The 21,557-nt window shown below is 38.4% G+C and overlaps 1 protein-coding gene and 1 non-coding gene across 2 annotated transcripts; both read right to left on the bottom strand.

Annotated features, from left to right (window-relative positions):
- Window positions 1-15,881: 15,881 nt before the first annotated feature.
- On the bottom strand, window positions 15,882-20,461 carry LOC126595725 (uncharacterized). The gene is made up of 5 exons (XM_050262034.1): window positions 20,141-20,461; window positions 19,859-19,963; window positions 19,488-19,562; window positions 19,296-19,397; window positions 15,882-16,109 (listed from the first exon to the last, which is right to left on the bottom strand). The coding sequence occupies exons 1-4, from the start codon at window positions 20,321-20,323 to the stop codon at window positions 19,359-19,361; spliced, it is 402 nt and encodes a 133-aa protein (XP_050117991.1). The 5' UTR covers window positions 20,324-20,461; the 3' UTR covers window positions 15,882-16,109; window positions 19,296-19,358.
- On the bottom strand, window positions 16,515-16,619 carry LOC126598256 (small nucleolar RNA R71). The gene has a single exon (XR_007614768.1). It is a non-coding gene; the product is annotated as a small nucleolar RNA R71 (small nucleolar RNA).
- Window positions 20,462-21,557: the final 1,096 nt, after the last annotated feature.

A 21,557-nucleotide genomic window follows, 5' to 3' on the forward strand; every position in this document is an offset into this window, starting at 1 on the left:
TGTCGAATGATGTCATCCAATCCAATAAAACAAGGAAAATCTGAGAGTTAACTAGTGATGTCACGGTTAATTTGGAGCATTGTCATTCATAATTCAATGAAGTAGTAACTGGAAATCGAGTTGTTTGCATACATATCATGTGTGGAGAAAAAACCTTTAGCTATCCCATCCATCATCTTATTTCTCAAATTTGTTTTACAATCTGTCTAGTTTTTCATACTTGTTTGTTTGTTTCAACTTCGTCCAAAACTCAATCCCCCTTTACTTTAGTCTGTCTAATTAGTTAAAATCTGTTTTAATTTGTGTTTTTAAATGTTTTGATTCAAGTAAAAGTCAATTTTCGTCCAAAGTCATTCCTAGTGTCTAGTTTAAGTTTATTTAGTTGTTTTAAGCTGTTTTGAGTATTTTAAGTTTGCTTTGGGTCTTGTGAGTCTTGTTAAGTATTTTTAAGTTTAATTTTATGTTTTTGAGTCAGTTTAGAGGTTATTAGCAAGCCCTCCTAATCCCCGGTCCAGAACGATCCCTACTTATACCTATTCTATAGTTGTCAAAAGAGGGTTACATTTGTGTGTTAATTTAATTTTCGCATCAAGTTTTTGGCACCGTTGCCGGGGATTAGCAACTTTGCTAATCCCTTGTTATTTCTTTTTGTTTATTTTCATGTGTTTTTGTTCCTAGTTGCTGATTTTACTTGTTTTCTTGTTTTATGTGGTTTATGACTCGAAGTTCTCAACCTGTTCATAAGCACATCTTTGACTTTGACGACGATTTTGAACAAACTTTGAGATGAGCAAGGAATCAACAAGAACCCCAACCATCTCAACCTGCACCAGATCTTGAAGAAGACAAAGTAGAAGAGCAAGAGGAGGCCGCATCAAGGACTTTTGAAGAAGTCCAAGATATGGCAGTAGACAATCGAACAATCAAGGAGCTTTCCGCTTCGGGATTGGACAATGCTCTGCCTTTATGCATTCAATATCCAAGGGCGGCCCAAAACAAGACCGACGAGCTCGAATTAAAGTCCTGTTTATTGCATCATATTCCTAAGTTCCATGCGTTGTCCATGGAAGATCCTAATAAACATTTGAAGGAGTTCGAGGTTGTTTGTTCGAGCATGACCCCTGTGAATGTTGATGGGAGCATTTTGAAAATGAAGACTTTTCCCTTTTCTCTCTTGGAAAAGGCTAAAAATTGGTTGTATGAGCTAGCCCTCGGAACTGTCACATCATGGGAGAGTATGAAACGAGCATTTTTGGAGAAGTTTTTCCCAACTTCTCGAATCATTCTACTACGCAAAAGGATTAGTGGCATTCAGCAAAACCAAGGTGAATCATTTCCCACTTACTATGAGCGTTTTAAAACCCTTGTTGCTTGATGTCCACAGCACCAAATGAAGGATGAGCCTTTTCTTCAATATTTCTACGAATGGCTTCTACCAATTGAACGCCAAATGCTAGACGCCTCAGCGGGAGGAGCTTTGGTGGACAAAACACCCATGGCTGACAAGACCTTAATTGCTAACCGAGCATTGAATGCTCAACAATATGAAGGCGTTGGTCAAAGAGACAACCTATGGCAACAACAAGTTAACGAGGTAAGTGCTATTTCCGAACTTCAAAATCAAATGGCTAATCTTACTACTCTTCTTTCATAGGTGGTTGAAAAACCAAAAGAACAAAGTGTAGCTGTTTGTGGCGTGTGCTCAATGAATGGACATATCACGGATAAGTGCCCTCAATTGATCGAGAACGGAGGGTGGGAATCTGCCAACGCCATGGGTTTTGGGAGTCAAAACCAACCAAGGAATGATCCGTTCTTGAATACATACAATCCAGGTTGGAGAAATCATCCAAATTTCAAATGGAGGGAGCCCCAACAAACCCAACAACAAAGTGCATTCAGACAGCAACCTCCAGGATTCTATCAAAGGCTGTATGCGCCCGCACAACCCCAAACACAACCTGCCCAAAATAACTCAGGTTCGTCTTTTGATAATGCTCAAGTTATTCAGTTACTAACTACATTGGCGAAGGGTCAGGAAAATCAAGCCAAAGATATGCACAATTACGCCAAGGAAGTGCAAACTCAAGCTCGAGAGTTGACTAAATTGAAGAGACAAATGGGACAAATGGCTGAGTTCATGAGGCAATTTAGTAGAGAACTAGGTAAGTTACCTAGTTCGATGGATGTGAATCCAAAGGGAGGCTTCGAATCTGCCAAAGCCATCACCTTGCGAAGTGGAAAAAAAGCTGGATCTGATCTCAGCCCATCTAAATCCAATCAAAATGAGGGCGAAAAGATGCAATATGAGGAGAAGGAACAAGGCCTGCCTTCGGCAAGGATTGAGCAATCTTTGCTGCAGCCACCTACACACCCTAATTCGACCACCAAAGGTAAGTTAGGTTCAAATTCCATGACATCTAATTCCATCCAACCAATGCACCATTTCCTCGCAGGTTTATGTAATCAAAGAAGGATGAAAGTGACAAAGACATCCTTGACACATTCAGAAAGGTGCAAGTCAACATTCCACTTCTAGATGCAATTAAACAAGTCCCCAAGTATGCTAAGTTCCTGAAGGAGCTGTGCACTACAAGGAAGAGGGCTTTGAACAAAGAGGTGGTAAGGGTAAGTGAGAATGTCTCAGCTGTGTTGCAACGAAAATTACCTCCTACGTGCAAAGATCCAGGCAGTTTTACAATTCCTTGTGTTATAGGAAATACTCGTTTTGAATCTACCATGTTAGATCTAGGTGCATTAATAAATGTCATGCCTTATTCAATATATGCATTTATGAACTTGGGAGAATAAAAAAATGATGGAGTGATCATTCAACTGGCCGATAGATCTAATGCGTATCCAAAAGGTGTTTTGGAGGATGTTTTAGTGCAGGTGAATCACCTAGTCTTTCCGGCGGACTTCTACGTGCTTGAAATGGAAGACTCGAACCATTCCCCTCAATTACCAATATTACTTAGCTGACCATTCATGAAGACTGCCCGTACAAAGATAGATGTATTCAAAAGAACATTGACCATGGAATTTGATGGGGAAGTTATTGATTTCAATATTTCTGATGTTGTGAGATATCCTCATGATGGTCACTCTTGTTTCTCTATTGATGTGATTGACTCTTGAGCAGAGGAATTCCTTTATGATTTGAGTGAGGATGCACTTGAAAAGACTCTCACGCAAAGCATTGGACTAAAAAACGAAGGGTTAGCACTTAGGCATGCACACGGCAACAACAAGGAACGTCTTGCTGTGCCTATTCAAGAAGAATTGGTGGAGATGGTTGCTGCCCTAGAGTCAAATCCAAGGCATATTGGTAAGTCTCTTGACTTAATTTCAATTCCCAATTCGACTAACAAGTTGCTTCCTTCTGTAATCCAGCCCCCTCCCTAGAGCTTAAACCATTGTCGAGTCATTTGAAATATGCGTTTTTGGGAAAACAAGAGACGCTGCCCGTCATCATCTCTTCTTCACTCACTGCACAAGAGGAGGACAAGTTGGTGAGGGTGCTTCGGGAATACAAAACTGCCATTGGCTGGACATTGGCCGATATCAAGGGAATTAGCCCTACCACTTGCATGCATCGAATACTCTTGGAAGAATGAGCTAAACCATCTAGAGAAGCACAATGCCAGCTCAATCCACCCATGATGGACGTTGTGAAGAAGGAAATCATCAAGCTACTAGATTGTGGAGTGATTTACCCAATTTCTGATAGCCATTAGGTCTCGCCGGTCCAAGTTGTTCCTAAGAAGTCCGAAGTCACTGTGGTAAAAAATGAAGATAATGAGCTTGTGCCCACCCGAATCCAAATCGGATGGAGAGTTTGTATTGACTATCGGAAGCTCAACGCTATGACAAGAAAAGATCACTTCCCGCTGCCCTTTATTGATCAAATGCTGGAAATGTTAGCTGGTCATTCATTTTATTGTTTTCTTGATGGCTATTCGAGGTATAATCAGATTGTGATAGCTCCTGATGACCAAGAAAAGACTACCTTCACATGTCCCTTTGGTACCTTTGCTTATCGACGCATGCCATTTGGGCTATGCAACGCACCAGCCACATTCCAAAGGTGTATGGTAAGTATTTTGTCAGAATTTGTGGAAAAGATCATTGAAGTGTTTATGGATGACTTTAGTGTTTTTGGTGACTCATTTGATGCATGCTTGAATAATCTTACTTTGATCTTACAACGATGCATCGAAACTAATCTTGTCTTGAATTGGGAAAAATGCCATTTTATGGTAAAACAAGGTATAGTTTTGGGGCATATCATATCAGAAAAAGGGATTGAGGTTGATAAATCTAAAATAGATCTTGTACATCACTTACCCTCTCCCACTTCGGTGAGGGAGGTTCGTTCTTTTCTTGGGCATGCAGGATTTTATAGGAGATTCATCAAGGATTTCTCAAAAAATGCTTAACCCCTTTGCCGTTTACTCCAAAAGGAAGTAGCCTTTGAGTTCAACAAGGAGTGTGAGACCGCTTTCAAAACCCTCAAGGACATGTTGACTTCGGCCCCCATCATCATGCCACCAGATTGGAGCCTTCCATTTGAGCTGATGTGTGATGCATCCGATTATGCCATTAGTGCTGTTTTAGGCCAAAGAAGGAACAAACAGCCCCACGTCATCCACTACGCTTCCCGGACCCTAAATGATGCTCAATTGAATTATTCTACCATTGAGAAAGAACTTCTTGCAGTTGTATTTGCTTTAGATAAATTTCGTTCATACTTACTTGGCACTAAAGTGATTGTATATTCTGACCATGCAGCGTTGAAGTATCTTCTCACCAAGAAGGAGGCCAAACCAAGGCTGATTCATTGGATGCTCCTACTTCAAGAGTTCAACATTGAAATAAGAGACAAAAAGGGGAGTGAAAACGTGATGGCTGACCACCTCAACCGTTTGGTGCACGAGGAGGACTCCTTATCCATTCTAGAGACCTTCCCTGACGAGCAATTGCTGTCCCTAGAGGTAAGTGAGCCCTGGTATGCTGATTTGGTCAATTATTTGGTCACAAAACAAGTTCCTAGCACTCTAAATAAATACAAGCGTGATAAACTCAGAAATGATGCACGTTTTATATGTGGGATGATCCATATTTATGGAAGTATTGTCCTAACCAGATTATTCGTAGATGTGTGATGTGTGTACAATTCCGAGTTTAATTCAATTCTTGCATTTTGCCATAGTTATGCATGTGGGGGTCATTTTGGCACCCAAAGGACAACCCTTAAGGTTTTAGAGAGTGGTTTCTATTAGCCTACATTGTTTAAGGATGTTAGAACATTTTGTATAATTTGTGATAGATGCCAAAGAACAGGTACAATAGGTGCCAAGGACCAAATGTCGCAAACCTTCATCTTTAATGTGGAGATCTTTGATGTATGGGATATGAATTTCATGGGACCCTTTCCGTCCTTATATGGTTTTACTTATATTTTGCTAGCCGTTGATTATCTGTCGAAATGGGTGGAAGCCAAAGCCACCCATACTAACGATTCTAGAGTGGTGGCAGATTTTATCAAGGCTAACATCTTTTCCAGATTTGGCATGCCGAGGGTGTTTATAAGCGATGGAGGTTCCACTTTTGCAATCGCACCATTGAGGCGTTGTTTAAAAAGTACAATGTGAAGCATCAGGTTTCCACGCCATACCATCCTCAAACAAGTGGCCAAGCCGAAGTCTCGAATAGAGAAATCAAGCAAATCTTGGAGAAGACTGTTGGGCCAAACCGGAAGGATTAGTGTTTGCATTTAGATGATGCACTATAGGCATATCGCATTGCCTACAAAACACCTCTAGGGATGTCTCCATTTCGACTAATCTACGGCAAGCCGTGTCACCTACCTGTGGAATTGGAGCACAAAACGCACTAAGCTGTGAAAACATTCAATTTGGACTTAGATGATGCTGGAATGAATAGAAAGCTCCAACTGAATGAACTTAAGGAGATACGAAACGAAGCCTATGAGAATGCACGAATTTACAATAAGAAAACAAAGGCGTTTCATGACAAAATGATTCGGGGAAAAACATTCTCAATTGGACAGAAAGTGCTACTATTCAATTCCCGTCTATGATTGTTCCCTGGTAAGTTATGGTCTAAGTGGATTGGGCCATTTGTTGTCACTAATGTTTTTCCCCATGGTGCAGTCCAAGTTAAAAGCTTAAGGAACGGCGACGAATTCAAAGTGAACGGGCATTGCCTGAAGCTATACTATGAGAGTGATGTGGGGCAGATTGTGGAAGAAATCCCACTCAGTGCCGTGGGCCCTATCCAAGCTTAGAAGGAAGTTTCGTCCGGCTACAAGACGTTAAAGCAAGTGTTTCTTGGGAGGCAACCCATGTTTTGCGTTCCTAAAAACCTTCCCTTTTCTGCAGTTTTATTTTGCCATGATTATCATTTTTATTTGTTGCTTGTTTAATTGTTTTTTGTGTGGGTTTATTTTTGAAACATTGACAGATATGCAAGGTATTTTTACATTAAAATTCGTTGAAAATGAACAGGAGGCAGAAAAATACAAGAGGCAGCCTTCACAAAGGCTGCTTAAGAGAAGTCTCAGTAGTCGGCGGAGCCTCAGCAGTTGGCGGAGCCACAGAAGGAGGAGGTATCAGAGGTTGATCATTTAGAGCTTCACTACGCGGTACAGCCCCAAAAGACGAAGGCAAATGCTGTTGGAACAAACCCTCAAACCTCTGATGATCAAGTAAAATCTGACCATCAGATTCCTGCATCTGGTCAATCTTCCTCTTCATGTTTGTAGCATAGTTATGTGCAAGCCTGTGCAACTGTTTATTCTCATGCTTGAGCCCTCTAATCTCCTGTTTGAGACTCATCACTTCAGCCGCCAATGATTCAACTTGACGGGTTCGAGCAAATAGACGTTGGGCCATATTGGACACAAAACCTGCACACTGCACACTGAGAGCAAGAGAATCCTTAACAGCCAACTCATCATATCGTTTGGAAAGTAGTCTGTTATCTTTGGGAGTGACAAGGTTCCGGGCCACCACCGCAGCGGTCATATCATTCTTCATCACCGAATCCCCAACGGTAAGAGGACCAGTAAGGGATATGAAGGATGGGCGCCATATGTTGTCTAGAGAAGGCATGGATGCCTCTTCACCAAGGTTCAAGTCAAAACGACAGTCGGAGGGGCCAGACATTTTCAAAGGTGTTGAAGAAAGAAGAGGTCGGACAAATCAGGATCTTAGAAGTGCAAGAAGGGAGTTTTTAAGGCGGAAATTCAAGTGTATTTTGAAACGAACTGCGCGCCTCTATAAAAATCAGCACTCGACGGGATTTCAGAGATCGAAGAGGTGAGCTCAGAAATCGAAGAGGCAAATTCAAAAATCGAAGAGGCGCTAGCTTTCTCAAAAGTTGGGCTTGCTCAGAAACCACGGGTCATCCTCTTTTCCAAATTTGTCCGCACTTGTTATATGCAACCTCTGCACTCGACGGAGCTTAGAAATTGAAGAGGTGAGCTCAGAAATCGAAGAGGCAAGCTCAGAAATTGGAGAGGTATTTGCTTTTCCAGATGTGTCAGCATCTGTCACATGCACACTCAGCTTTGCGGAAATTACGGGCAATCTATCGAAGATTTCTGGTGACGTAGAAAGCATGTGAAGTTTACTGTTCAATCATCCAACGGTTGCCGACAAGAGTGAAAGAATAGTACCGGTTATTAATTCATATAAATGTCGACCTTCACCCTCCATTGCAAGGCAGATATACATAACCCTTCTTCATCTCTGAGAATGCCTTCCCAACAAAGCCTCTCGAGTCACTCAGTGTTCCTTATTCCCTGGGATATCTCTACAAACAACCCATCAAAAGAAAAAGTATTTCATATCATGAAGGTTGAAAGTAAGAGTATCTCATATCATGCTTTCTCCTTGTCATTCTTATTGTCGTTGTTTTTCACCTGCGGGACAAAGAGAAAGAGAGTAAGCACTTGGTATCAATCTTCCGATCTGGAACCGACTGCCTGTAACCCCTTCCTGATTACTTACCTAGCCTTGCTCTCGACTACTCATTTTCAACATCTTACGCTTCCTCAAGCTACCATATCTGCTTGGGGAATAGATAAAGGAAGTGAAAATGATACCTTGAAGCATGTGGAGACAATGTGCTAATTCATCCTCAGCTAGGGACAAGGAGAAAGAAAGCAAATGGTCGGCACTTGGACAGATTGAACAAAGAAACAAATCAACACCTTTACCTCGTGCTTGCCTGCCGTACAGAAGAAACAAGCAGAGAAGAATACAGACTGCACAACCAAGGAACTCTAATATCCCTCGCTTAGAATTCCAAACCAGTTCGAGATCAAAGCTGTGGAAAGTCAACAAGATCATCTATCTGCAAAACCAGATTTGCGTTCTTAAACTCTACTATGTCTGGTTTTTACTTTGCTATACTTGTCATGTATATTCGTTGTTTGTTTGTTTGCTTGTTTTTGTGTGAGTTTATGCTTGAAACATTGAGGACAATGTTTGATTTAAGTGTGAGGGGTAACCAAGTTGTTTTGCATAAAATTTGTAGGAGTTTATCACCCATTACTTCTAGTGTTGTTCCTTGCTGTTTTAAGTGTTTTTAAGATGTTTTGGAGTGTTTTAGTGTGTTTTAACATAAAAATCTGAAAATCTCATAAAAATTTGAAAATTTGTTTTGAAAAACCCAAAAAGAGTTGTTTTTGTGTGTTTATTTGTGTCTTAGGGTACCTTCCAACACAATGTTGAGGATTTGGTTTTTAATTACATGACTATTAAAGAGAGTTATAAACATGGATGAAAATTTGATTTACTCTTTGGTGTATGCTTGGTTGTGGTTATAATTTATGAATTCACATGCAATCATAAAGGAAAAATCAGTTTTTGTAACATGCTTGAAGGAAGGAACTCAAATGAACGCTACAACCTTGTAAGACTTGAGCCTAAACGTTTATTTGGAGAGTTAATAATCTGTGTACCATTGTTTTCTAAAGTCGCTGCATGATCTCATTATTCTTTGCTTGCTTGCTACTTAGAAGGCGTTTCATCATTTAGTTCGAAATGCTAGAACTCATGCCTATTTCATTCAAAGCATGCTATTGATTTGCATAACACATATTCAAGATGAAGTTGTGTAGTGACCACCAAAGCCAAATTGCCGTGCACCTATTTCATTATGTGTTTAAGTTTAACCCCGTTGAACCTTGTTAAGCCTATGTTCTTTGTTAATCCACACTATCCTTACCTAGCCTAGTTTTAGGACCATCCATACCCTTATTCTTGAAGCATAGTAAAGCATGACTTAAAATGAACTCCTTTTTTTATCAATGTATTGCAGAAAGCAAGTGTGGGGGAAGTGATTCTATGTATGTGTGTGTGCCAAAGTCCTTAATAAGGCATGGGTAAAAATAAAAAAAAGAATTGAAAAAAAAAGTATGAAAAAGAGCTCTAAAGTGTTGTTTGTTAAAGAAAGGGTTCAAAACATTGAATTCGGCCCTAAGTGTTGCATGAATCTTCCCTTTGCATTTAAAAGTTGCTACCGCTTTAAGAACGTTTGTTATCCCCATCCTTTCTTTGTTAGCCATTACCCCCAAGCCCTGTTACAACCCTTGACTTCAATCTTGAGTGTTGTGTGCTTCAATTTGTGGAGTTCGAAATTGGTATGAGCATATGGTGTCACTGGTTCTCACATCTAAGTAGTAGCATTCCATTCATAAGATCATATCTAAACATGCTTAATAACTCCAGAAAATTGCTTTCTTTGTTATAACATATGTGAGTCCTAGTCTTTCATGTTTACATCAATCTTCTCACATAAACTAGTGTAGGGTGTGTACTCAGAAAATGTGTGTGAAAATAGAGAGTATCTTGTAAGGAATTGAGCAAATTCTCTAAGGCATGTTACTACATTCAAAACATTGTTTTAATTGGGTAATTGTGAACTAGTAAGTGGTGACTGTGATTAAGTATGTGCTCAAGCGTAAAGATGACCAAAATCTATGGGAATGATGATTTTTAAAATGTTATGTTTCATTAAAAATCCCTGAGGCAAATGTTGGAAGATCTAGGTTGTGTTTTGTTTGTTTCGTTTGTTTTGTTTTGCTCGAGGACTAGCAAAAGCTAAGTGTGGGGGAATTTGATAGGAACATATTTATGCGACTGAGTAGCTTGTTCTCATGCATTTATGTTGTTATTTCTTAGTTAATTATGTATTTTAAGCTATTTTCGTGTGTTTGTAGGTCCATAGGCCTTATAAAGCAATAAGATGCATTTTGGTGCATTTTGGAGCAGTTTTGGGCTTGGAATGAATAACACATGCATGGAGCAAGGTGGATGGGCGAAATTGAAGACTAAAGAGGCTAGGAATGTGCTAAAGAGAAAGAAGAATTAATGTAAAAAGGACAAAGAGCTCAGCCACAAAGAGATGTCACTCCACCATTCACATTTCCATCATTGCTGTGCACCACCATTGCACTCCCTTTGGATTCCTATGCCGTGCATCATCATCCATGTTCCCTCCATTGACTCATTTGTTGCATCATTCCACTTCCTTTCCTTTGTCTACCATGTGCACAATATCCTTTCACCTCCTTGCACTTATTGATTCACCACTTACTTACCTTTCCACCCATGCCATGCATAATCACCCTTGTCCCCTTTATGCACTAGATTTCTTGCACTCATTTCATGCACCATTACACTCATTACACTTCATTGCCGTGCACCACCCTTGTCTCCTTCATTATTTCTGATTTCATGCATCAATACATTGAATCATTACACTCAATTGCTGCACACTCCTTGTTCCCTTCACCCATCAGATTTCATACAACTTTTACCTCCACTACATACACTCATTGATGCACCATCCACCACCTTTGGAATCCCATGCCGTGCATCATGACATTTGCGGCACCTTTGACTCATTTCTGCACCATTCCACCTCCATTTCCTTTCTATACCATGTGCACAATCATTCATGTTTCCTAGCTGCAACACCACTCCATTTTACCCCCCATGCTTTACATCATCACTTCACTTTTTAACACCACTCCTTGCACTCATTGCTGCAACACCACTCCATTTTACCCCCATGCTTTGCATCATTATTTCATTTTCACCCTTAAATCATTGCACACACCACCAATTCACCTTCCTTGTCGTGCACTTCCTCTATAAAAGGAAGTGTGTGTGGCAGCCATAGAGTTTAGTTTTGGCTTGATCATTCATCCCCATTTCAATACAACCTTCATCCAAACACATCAATTCATCTTCACATCCATTTCTCCATACAAACAAACCTTCAAACACTCACCAACACCTTGTGCCGTAGCAAAGGAAGGGGAAGGAAAGTGCTTGGACGTGCTTGCTGTCCAACTTGGATCGTTGGAGCGTTTAGGTGTTTTCTTTCTTTTGTTTCTAGTGTGTAAATTCATTTCCTTTCGTTTTGTTGTAAATATGAGTGGCTAAACCCCTCTTGGCTAGGGGTGATTTCAAAGCCATGACTATGTGTGCAATATAATTTGATAAATTCCAGTTGTGAACTCTTGAATCGTGAATGCAATTGGCTTAACTATTTGATTGATAACTTATTTGTATTTGTTAATTAAGGGTCGACACTTAATTGGCATGCATAAATCTATTGCTAGAGTATAAGGAAGTTTTACATAATCGTTACAAACTTATATTCACATGTAGTGAAGGTCGCTTATAAATGATCGCGTTAAGTTCAATTCCTAGCATGAGTGACATGATGTCATAGTTGCAAGTTCTTTGTCAATGCTTATGATTTTCATTAAACGTAATGATCTTTGATTGTATCTCTATTATGATGTCATGTAGGGAACTTTTGAAGAATGTTTTGGGTTGTCGAATGATGTCATCCAATCCAATAAAACAAGGAAAATCTGGGAGTTAACTAGTGATGTCACGGTTAATTTGGAGCATTGTCATTCATAATTCATTGAAGTAGTAACTGGAAATCGAGTTGTTTGCATACATATCATGTGTGGAGAAAAAGCCTCTAGCTATCTCATCCATCATCTTATTTCTCAAATTTGTTTTACAATCTGTCTAGTTTTTCATACTTGTTTGTTTGTTTCAACTTTGTCCAAAACTCAATCCCCCTTTACTTTAGTGTGTCTAATTAGTTAAAATCTGTTTTAATTTGTGTTTTTAAATGTTTTGATTCAAGTAAAAGTCAATTTTCGTCCAAAGTCATTCCTAGTGTCTAGTTTAAGTTTATTTAGTTGTTTTAAGCTGTTTTGAGTATTTTAAGTTTGCTTTGGGTCTTGTGAGTCTTGTTAAATATTTTTAAGTTTAGTTTTATGTTTTTGAGTCAGTTTAGAGGTTATTAGCAAGCCCTCCTAATCCCCGGTCCAGAACGATCTCTACTTATACTTATACTACAATTGTCAAAAGAGGGTTAAATTTGTGTGTTAAGTTAATTTTCGCATCAGACTTTAAACAGCACTCTGGTGGGACAGGGTAGTTATCCTTTTGGTGAGACTGAGGTAAGTGAAGTGATACAACTTAGACTTACACAATTGTAAGACTGCTTAGGTAGTTTAGGCTCGTGCCTAGGAGCGTCTTTAAGTTGTACACCTGGTGGGACTGGGTAAGTAAGCTTGTACTCGCCGGTGGGACAATAGTTTTATTGAGATCTTTTCTCTCGCTTACCTACGTTAAAGCTGCCTTAGATGCTCTTATTGGATCCAATCCAGAAGAAGTGGGTATGGATTTTGATCTCGATTTGGTCTACTGGTGCAACATTCGCTTAGTCAACTCATGGTAGTGCTACTGATGTCGGTGCTAGACCCGAAACAACTGCTGGACCGAGTTAATCGACAGGATCTACCCCTCCAAATGGAATTGGTAGGAATGCTCGTTCAAATAGAATCGGAACTGTGACTCGCTCCAACTACAGCAGTAAGCCAACCAAAGGTAGGAATGCCGTGAATCCTAAAAGGGAGAGGTAGCCGGTAGTTGAGAGATATTGATCTTGTTTTGTATTGTTGTTGCTAGACCAAAGGGAAAGGGAGAGGAAGCGAATGCTGACGAGACCCTTCTACAACAAAGAAAGTATATTCATTCAATATTCCATCTTTCCTGGGGCTGGGTCTTGACTTAGGAATATGGAGTGCATACTGCTCTTCCTACCAGGTCTCCCCCTCCCCCCCCCCCCCCGCCGCCGCCGAACAAGTGGAACCACCAGATTCGTCTATATAAATTTATACTTTATTTTACAGTAGAGCAATCATGGTGAACCATCATTTAAAAAATCTTCAATAAAAAAATTATCCTTATTCCTAAGCCATATTAAAGAAAAACCTATTTTTATTAAATCTTCATTTGTAAGTCCATCATCATTCCACCAATCAATTTATGTCAGGTTAAGAAAAAAGAAGACTTGCATTCTAACCTGTCTCAACGAGAACTGGTAGAGACCTGTCCTTTACTTATGTCAAAAATGCAAGTTGCACCATTGAATAACAACTCTACCTCCTGGTCAAATACAGGTTCGTGCTCCATAGCTAGGGAGGAACTTTAATCACATGCCGATGCTCTCACTTAGTGGAATTTCATTGACGTAGTTTCGACCCCTGATGAGGAGTCTATATGTCGATTCAAGTTAAAGAAGAAATAGGACTTTTGTTTAATAGGGATTTGAAATAGGGATTGGTCTGTCTCACAGATGAATAAGATGTCCCAATTGTTGAATAAGATGTCCCAATTTTTCATTTCATTCAAGGTGCGTTTTCCTCAGTGGACTTCGAGACCTAAGGGAGATGGTAATATGTAATATTCTCGACCATCGGGAGAGGAAAAGAAGAGTTATTTATGCACTGAATAAGTTGAATGCATGGAATAAGGATAGATATGTCTCAAAGATTAGGTATTTTAGGAAATGTGGTTGTCATGCTCTCTTGACTATCGAAGACTTGAGCTGACGAAACCATTCGACTAGGTAAGAGGGGGCTAAAAAAGAGAAAAAAAAAGAGATTTGTAAGTAGTTGAGCCTTTTTCCTTCCTTTTCGTAGTGAATTGACCCCCTTTAGAGCGGTTTTTTCTTTAAAATGGCTTTGTTTGGGCATTCTATCTCATCATTTTCGTTTTTTTCTTCATTAGGGGCTATTTTAGGCTGGTGATGGAGTGAATTGAGGGACCGACAGATCATTGTGATAGCCGTGGTGAGTCGAATAGTAATATTCCTTCATAATATCATAGATAGATTCAACTTGAAAGACCAGTTTTCTTTTGTTGTTTAGTGAATTGAAGAGTATATTTTATATTTATATTTTACCCTAATCTTAGTATATTTTGGTTAATATTTTGAAAGAATTTTGATACTTTGAATTGTATTTTCAATATAGGACTTCTGATTTCCTCTGGAGCAAAACAGCATCAAATGGACGAATTTTGGAGTAATTTCAGTTGGAGGACGTTCGTGAGTCACTTAGCTTGATCTTATCAAAATTTTGGATTTTTCCACCAAGCGGTTATTTTCTGGCGATAAAATAAAGGAGCGATGCGCAGTGCTGAAAAATGACGTTTTTGGGCTTAAATTGCGTTTTTGGAGCCCAAGATGATCTCGGATGGGTTTGTGGCCTTCTGAAGAAGTGTTTAGAATATTTCAAACATTAAATCCAGCTATATTGGGCCAATTTTGGAGCAACATATTGGTCCAAAACGTGGCTGTTCAGATTTTAGGCGAATTTTACTATTTAATTTAGAGTTATGTTTCCTATTTTATTTTATTATTATTATTAGTTTCCTAATGGGAATAAAGGACATGTTTTTAGGGTTTGTGTGGGGGGCTTGGCAGATTTATTGCTTGGCCGTCTACAGTAGTTGACTACGCTTTATTTTATGCAATTTTGGAGACAGAGAGAATTGCTAGGGTTTTGGAGATTTTCTACTTGAAGGTGTTTTCAATCATTTTCTTAAGAATATTTTTTATGATTTCAATTATGAATATGCGTAACTAATTTCTTTTGCTAGGGCGAAGCCTTGAGCCTTAGCATGAATATGTGATTTTTATTTAATTGCTTATGATTGATTGCATGCGTACTTTGAATTGTTAATCACCGGGACAAAAACTATCTAATTGTCTTAATGCTTGATCACCATTAGGATCTTTAGAAAAGTAATTTGATGCAATTTTGGTCGGAAGGTTCCCTGAAATTGACGCTAGCTTCTTGTGATTAATAATTGTAATTTCACTTAGGATGAACACCACGTCTTAAGGGTTGCATGGTTTTTCAAAGGATTTTCATAAAGCATAATGAGTCTTTCATGTTCAGATTTGATCCGAACGTCCGGACGGGTTGTATGTTAGATATACGTTCTATGTTGGAGGTTCCAAGTAGAATATGAATTAGGAAAATCTAACCTTCAAAGTGGTATGTGTAGATCATAAGTAATTAGTAAAAATTCATAGGATTGCTAGGTGATGGTGGAACCCTAGTGCTTTCTTAATTTGATTCTCCCAAAACTGTTTTCTTTTCTCTCTAGTTCTAATATTGCAGATTGTTTATTTTAATTCATTATTTTCGTTTTTATTTTAATTAGGTTATAAAATCAATCACCTAAATTTATACTTTACAATAATTAATTGAAATTTGGTTTGTTTCGAATTGTTTAATAATCCCTGTGGAGAATGACCTTACGAGAACCGTTTATACTACAACAACCTTGTGATTCTTGCAAGTATAATAGGAGTTTTTAGCCCATTCACATGAGTAGTAAAAATCCCTATCAAGAAAATGGCGCCGTTGCCGGGGATTATTTAAAATAATCCATACTAATCAGATTTTGAATTAGTTATGGCTGTTTATATATATATATATATATATATATATATATATATATATAATTTATTTAATTTTCATTTTTATTTTTGTTTTTCACAGATTACAACAGTACAGTGCATATTACAATTATAATCTGTGCATGGTTAGCACCCGTTCAACAGTCCAGAAATTGCTTCCTTTCGATCCAGAACTCGTGCAGACTTTAAAGAGACGCAGGGAGAAAAATTTGCAGTGGGTTCCTTCTCTGAAGGGGACTTTTCTGTAGTCTTCAATTTCTGGGAATCTGCACAGTAAAGGAAAAATGGCATTCGTTATTCCAGAGGCAGGTTTGCCTTTGGGTGATTCTTTAACAGCCCATACCACAAATATACCAAGTTGCATTACTTATCCGGCAGTGGAGGAAGGGTCTACATTTGAAATAAAGCAGCACATGTTTAATATTCTACCTACATTTCATGGGTTATCATCTGACGATCCAAACATGCATATTGCAGAATTTTTAATGGGATGCAAAAATATTTTGGTGAGGGGATTCTCAGCCGAATCTATTAAGCTGCGTTTGTTTCCATACACTCTAAAAGATCAAGCAAGAAGATGGCTCCTCACACTCCTATCTGGAAGCATTAGTACTTGGGCTCAACTTAGTGAATTTTTTTTAAACAAGTATTATCTAGCTTCGAAGACTCTTGACATGAGAACTCAGATTTTACCTTTTGCCCAAAAGCCAAATGAGGAGTTTCATGATGCGTGAGAGCGGTTCAAAGAGTTGATTAGAAAATGTCCACATTCGGGTATTAACACTACTGATCAAATGCATATATTTTTCAGAGGGTTGAATATGACTACAAAAACTCTTGTCAACGCTTCATGCGGAGGTTCGTACAAAGATAAAAATGCACAAGAGGCTTGTTTGTTATTTGAAAAAATGGCAGCAGATACACAACAGTGGGCAGTTGAGCAGCCACAATCTAGGTCTGTTTTTTAGATGTCTAACGGTTATTCGTATGTTACAGCACAAATTGAAAAAATGGAGAAAGGCTTGATGCAAAATTTGACATGTTATTACAAAGAATACCAGGTTCACAAGTTGCTGTACAGCAGCCCTTACAAGCTGCCTGCAGCATTTGCAACATGATAACTCATGATTTTATGAGCTGCCCACATAAAGATGTTTGTCCAGATTTTACAGTAGAGCAGGTTAATGCATTTAACAATTTCCAGCGTCCCAGATATGACCCGTATTCAAATTTCTACAACCCAGGTTAGAGAGATCATCCTAATTTAAAGTGGGACAAAGATCAGCATTCTAGGCCACAATTTCAACAGCTGGTACAACAACCTGCTGCACCAAAGGCTGATTAGGAGGTTGCAATTGAAAAATTAGCAAATACTACCACTCAAGAAATCCAAAATCTGAATGCATCAATTAAAAATATGGAAAAACAAATTGAACAGATTGCATTGCAGGTTTCAGAAAGAGCTCTGGGTACATTTCCTAGTCAAACAGTACCTAATCCAAGAGGACGAGAAGAATGCAATGCTGTACATACTTTACGGTCTGGCAAAAGTTATGAAAATAGACAAGAAAATTGCGCTGGAAATTCGCGGGTAGCAGAACAGCCCTAAACTAAATCTGCAATTTTTGTAGATTCTGCAATTTCTGCAGATTCTGGGCAGCCACAAGACAGATCCGAAAATACTGCAGAAGCTACCACAAAAACTGCATAACGTGTTTATGAGCCTCCTATGCCTTATCCCGAAAGGTTGAAGCCTAAAGCTAAAGATCAACAGTTGACAGATTTCATGAAGACTTTGGCTAAAGTTCAAATTAATTTACCATTAATTGATGCAATCAAGAACATTCCATCTTATGCCAAATGTTTGAAGGATGTTTGCACAAAGAAAAAGAAGCTCGTTGATTTTGAAAAAGTGATTCTTACAGAACAGTGCAGTGCGGTCCTATTGCATAAATTACCTCCAAAGAAAAAAGATCCAGGGAGTTTTACCATCTCTTGCACCATTGGAAATTATGATTTTAGTAGTTCTTTAATTGATTTAGGTGCAAGTGTAAACTTAATGCCTTATTCTGTTTTTAAACGTTTAGGTGAAGGAGAGCTGAAGCCCACCTCCAGTATTATTCAATTGGCTGACCGTTCAATTACCTACCCTAGATGAGTCATTGAAGATGTTATTATGAAGGTTGACAATTTATATTGACCAGCTGATTTTATGGTGTTGGACATGGATGAAGATTTGACAACACCCATCATTTTGGGCCGCCCATTTCTGGCAACAGCCCGAACTCTTATTGATGTGGAAGCCGGAACATTAACATTCCGGGTTGAAGATCAAACTGTTGTTTTCAAGTTGTTTGAAGCAAGCATACATTCAGGTGATAAGCAAGAATGCATACGTGTTGATGCATTGGATGGTTTACCAAGTGCCGAATTTATGAATAGGTCATCAACTGACCATCTATCCATAAAGCCCCTGAATTTGACTCGTGATTGTACAAGTCCTAAACCACAGCAGCAAAGGGTGCTACATGATGACCAGCCAATTAACACTATGAAAAAACATGAAAATTTGCCAGGCAGCCCAAATTTTAAGAAAATACAGCCTGGTAAAAAAGTGTGGTTGTTAAGTTCCTATTTCAAATCATCCCAGGGAAACAAGAGTCTCGATGGAAAGGTCCTTTTCTAGTTACTAAAGTTTTTCAGAATGGTAATGCGGACATCAAGGCTGAGGGCACAGATTTCTCATTGAAGGTTACCAAACATCAACTAAAACCATGCATAGGAAAATTTGGTGCAAGCGAGTCTTTGACCCTAAAGGAACCAGTGATCTAGCCATCGGACTTCTGCAACGTTTAGCTACAGACTTAAAATAAAGCGCTTATTGGGAGGCAACCCAATTTTTCTAAACTCTTTCCTTATTTTATTTTTTGTTTGATTTTTTTATTATTATTAGTTAAATTTCTAGATGCATTTACATACCTAAGTTTTAATAAAATAAAATAAAATACATATTATAAAAATAAATAAAAAAATAAAAAACGTGAAAAAAAAATCCAAAAATATGCCGCTTTTTTTATTTACGCATGTTGATTTTAGTTTTGTTTTTAATTATCGCATATTGGTTAATTGCAGGTTGAAAACATGGAAAATAAAGAGCATCCTATACTGGAATCATGCACCCAGCAGCAAGTCCACATTAACATCAACCACATCTACACTATGCTAGAAATTTAAAGTAGTTAACATAAAGTCATTCACATATGCAAGTTTGGGGGTTATTGTTGCAGATCCAGCACAGAAACATAATTTTGAGCAGTTAATTTTCTGCAGCTCAGTTTTGCGATGCATGGAGGAGAAGCACAGTTAAATCACAGATCCATACACCACAGAATTGAGTACAGCTATTACTACCAGATCTACAACAACTAAACTTGTAGGGACTCGAATTTTACCTCCCAGATGCACCGATCTGGGTCATGCGGCCTGCGCTGGTTTCGTCCGTTGAGCTTGTGTGTTTACTTCTGTTTCCGTGGCTTTATCATGGATCCACATCCCTGCACATAGAGCAATACAATGAAACCATGCTGGGACATAAACATCATTTTTATAGATCAAGACACATCACAACCCTGGACTAGTTTTACCTTCGTATGGGAGGCGGATCTGTGATGTTTGAGATGTCCTGTTTTCTTCCTTTGTTCCGAGACCAGATTGTTATCCTGCACAGTTCACAATAGAAAGACTAATGACACTTTGACTTTCATGATACAGGTTATGAATCACTTAAAACACACAACATTGTGAAATTCATTCTAGGTCTGCAGGTATTATCCTTTTTGTTTATTTGTTCATCAGATCAGGAGTATTCCACGTTTTATTTTTCCCTTTTTCTTGGTCATATGAATTACTTTTATTTCTCATTCCTTTAAGTCCACCTTCGTCATATTAATTTTTGGAAGATCTTTTGATGAAATTACTAATGACATTCAAACAAGCGCAGGGATGCATGTTATACCTTCAATATCGACAGATCAAGACTTTCAAGATGTGCCATGCTTTCTGTCCAGTGGATTTTCAATTGAGATTTCTTTCTCTCGGATCTGTCACGGATCTCAGTGTTCTGCACAAATACCACACCATTATAATTACATGCAGAGAGTTTTCAGGTCATGGACATTTGCACATTCATAATATACACAGACCTGAGACCAACATGCATCAGTCACAGAACCATGGTGTTCAACCAGTTACTCAGAGACTATAAAAAAAAAAAAAAAAAAGGACGAGGGCGTGTTACCTGCAGATGGCAGAGACGTTGCTTTTGGGGTTCTTGCAGAGGAGAGTGTGTGTGGTGGTGTTGCTGTGTGAGAGACGGTCCTGCACGTGTGTGTGGTTGAGCAGCTGATTTCTGAAACTGGGAAGAGTTCCGAGAGTCTTTTCGGATTGAGAAAAATGAGAGAGAATGAAAGCTAATTTTCATTTTAAAGAGATATGGGGTCTGAGAGCAAACAAGAGAGTGGGTTGAGGAAAATAGGAGACTTATTTCTGATATGGATGTACGTTTGGGTTTTTAGTGAGAAAAGGCTGGAGTTTCTTGAAACGAAAAAAAAAAATTAGAAGGGAGAGAAATGGGTGCATCTGAACCTTTCTTTTAGAATCCTAAAGAATTCATCATATGGATGCGTGACATGTGGCGTGTCCTATCTGTTGGGATAGGGACATTTTCAAAATGGGAGACAGGGAGCCGTTTGGTGGCTCAGGGATCGAGGCTAGTGAAAAGGGAATCCTGTGCGTGTTCAATAATAGCTAGGTTTTTTTTAAATGACACATGCAACTGCTACACCTGTTTCTATACTAGCTGTTGCGCAAGTTGACACAAGTATGGCACTGTCCGTGGTGGTCCGCGCGTCTTCACACAGCCCTAAGTCCTGAGTTCGAATCCAGGTGCTTCTTTTCTTTCTTTTCTGTTTGTTCTATTATTTGTTTATTTTAATTTCTTTGTTTCTTCTTTGTTTTCCTTTTTCTTTTAGTTTATTTAGTTTAGGCTTTTGTTTTATCTTTTCAAGTTTTGCTTTTTTGTTTTTTTTAGTTTCCATTTATTTTCCACACATTTCTATTATGGGAACTTTAACGAAAAGCACCTGATACTGTTCACTTTAACGAAAAACCACATTTTTACACTAAAAAGTCAATCCTGGTACTATTCACTTTACCCTTTATTTTGTCCTTATCATTAAAACTCAAAGTTTTCAAGCCATTTTCATTAGTTTTCCTTTCTATTATTTGTTTATTTTAATTTCTTTGTTTCTTCTCTGTTTTCCTTTTTCTTTTAGTTTATTTAGTCTAGGCTTTTGTTTTATCTTTTCCAGTTTTGCTTTTTGTTTTTTTTAGTTTCCATTTATTTTCCACACCTTGAGGACAAAGTTTCTTTTAGTTTATTTAGTCTAGGCTTTTGTTTTATCTTTTCCAGTTTTGCTTTTTGTTTTTTTTAGTTTCCATTTATTTTCCACACCTTGAGGACAAAGTGTGATATAAGTTTGGGGGTGGGAAAGTAAAATTTTAGGATTTGTTTATTTTAATTTCTTTGTTTCTTCTCTGTTTTCTTTTTTCTTTTAGTTTATTTAGTCTAGGCTTTTGTTTTATCTTTTCCAGTTTTGCTTTTTGTTTTTTTTAGTTTCCATTTATTTTCCACACCTTGAGGACAAAGTGTGATA

This window comes from Malus sylvestris, chromosome 13 (assembly GCF_916048215.2).
Source record: "Malus sylvestris chromosome 13, drMalSylv7.2, whole genome shotgun sequence".
NCBI lineage: Eukaryota > Viridiplantae > Streptophyta > Magnoliopsida > Rosales > Rosaceae > Malus > Malus sylvestris.

What these genes read in the sequence shown, in the direction of transcription:
- LOC126595725 (XM_050262034.1), bottom strand. Translation starts at nt 20,323, where the DNA reads ATGAAAATTAGCTTTCATTCTCTCTCATTTTTCTCAATCCGAAAAGAC. An exon ending in TTGATCTGTCGATATTGAAG is followed by an intron (nt 19,563 to 19,858) that starts GTATAACATGCA and finishes TGAACTGTGCAG; the next exon opens with GATAACAATCTGGTCTCGGA. An exon ending in GATCCGCCTCCCATACGAAG is followed by an intron (nt 19,398 to 19,487) that starts GTAAAACTAGTC and finishes CTCTATGTGCAG; the next exon opens with GGATGTGGATCCATGATAAA.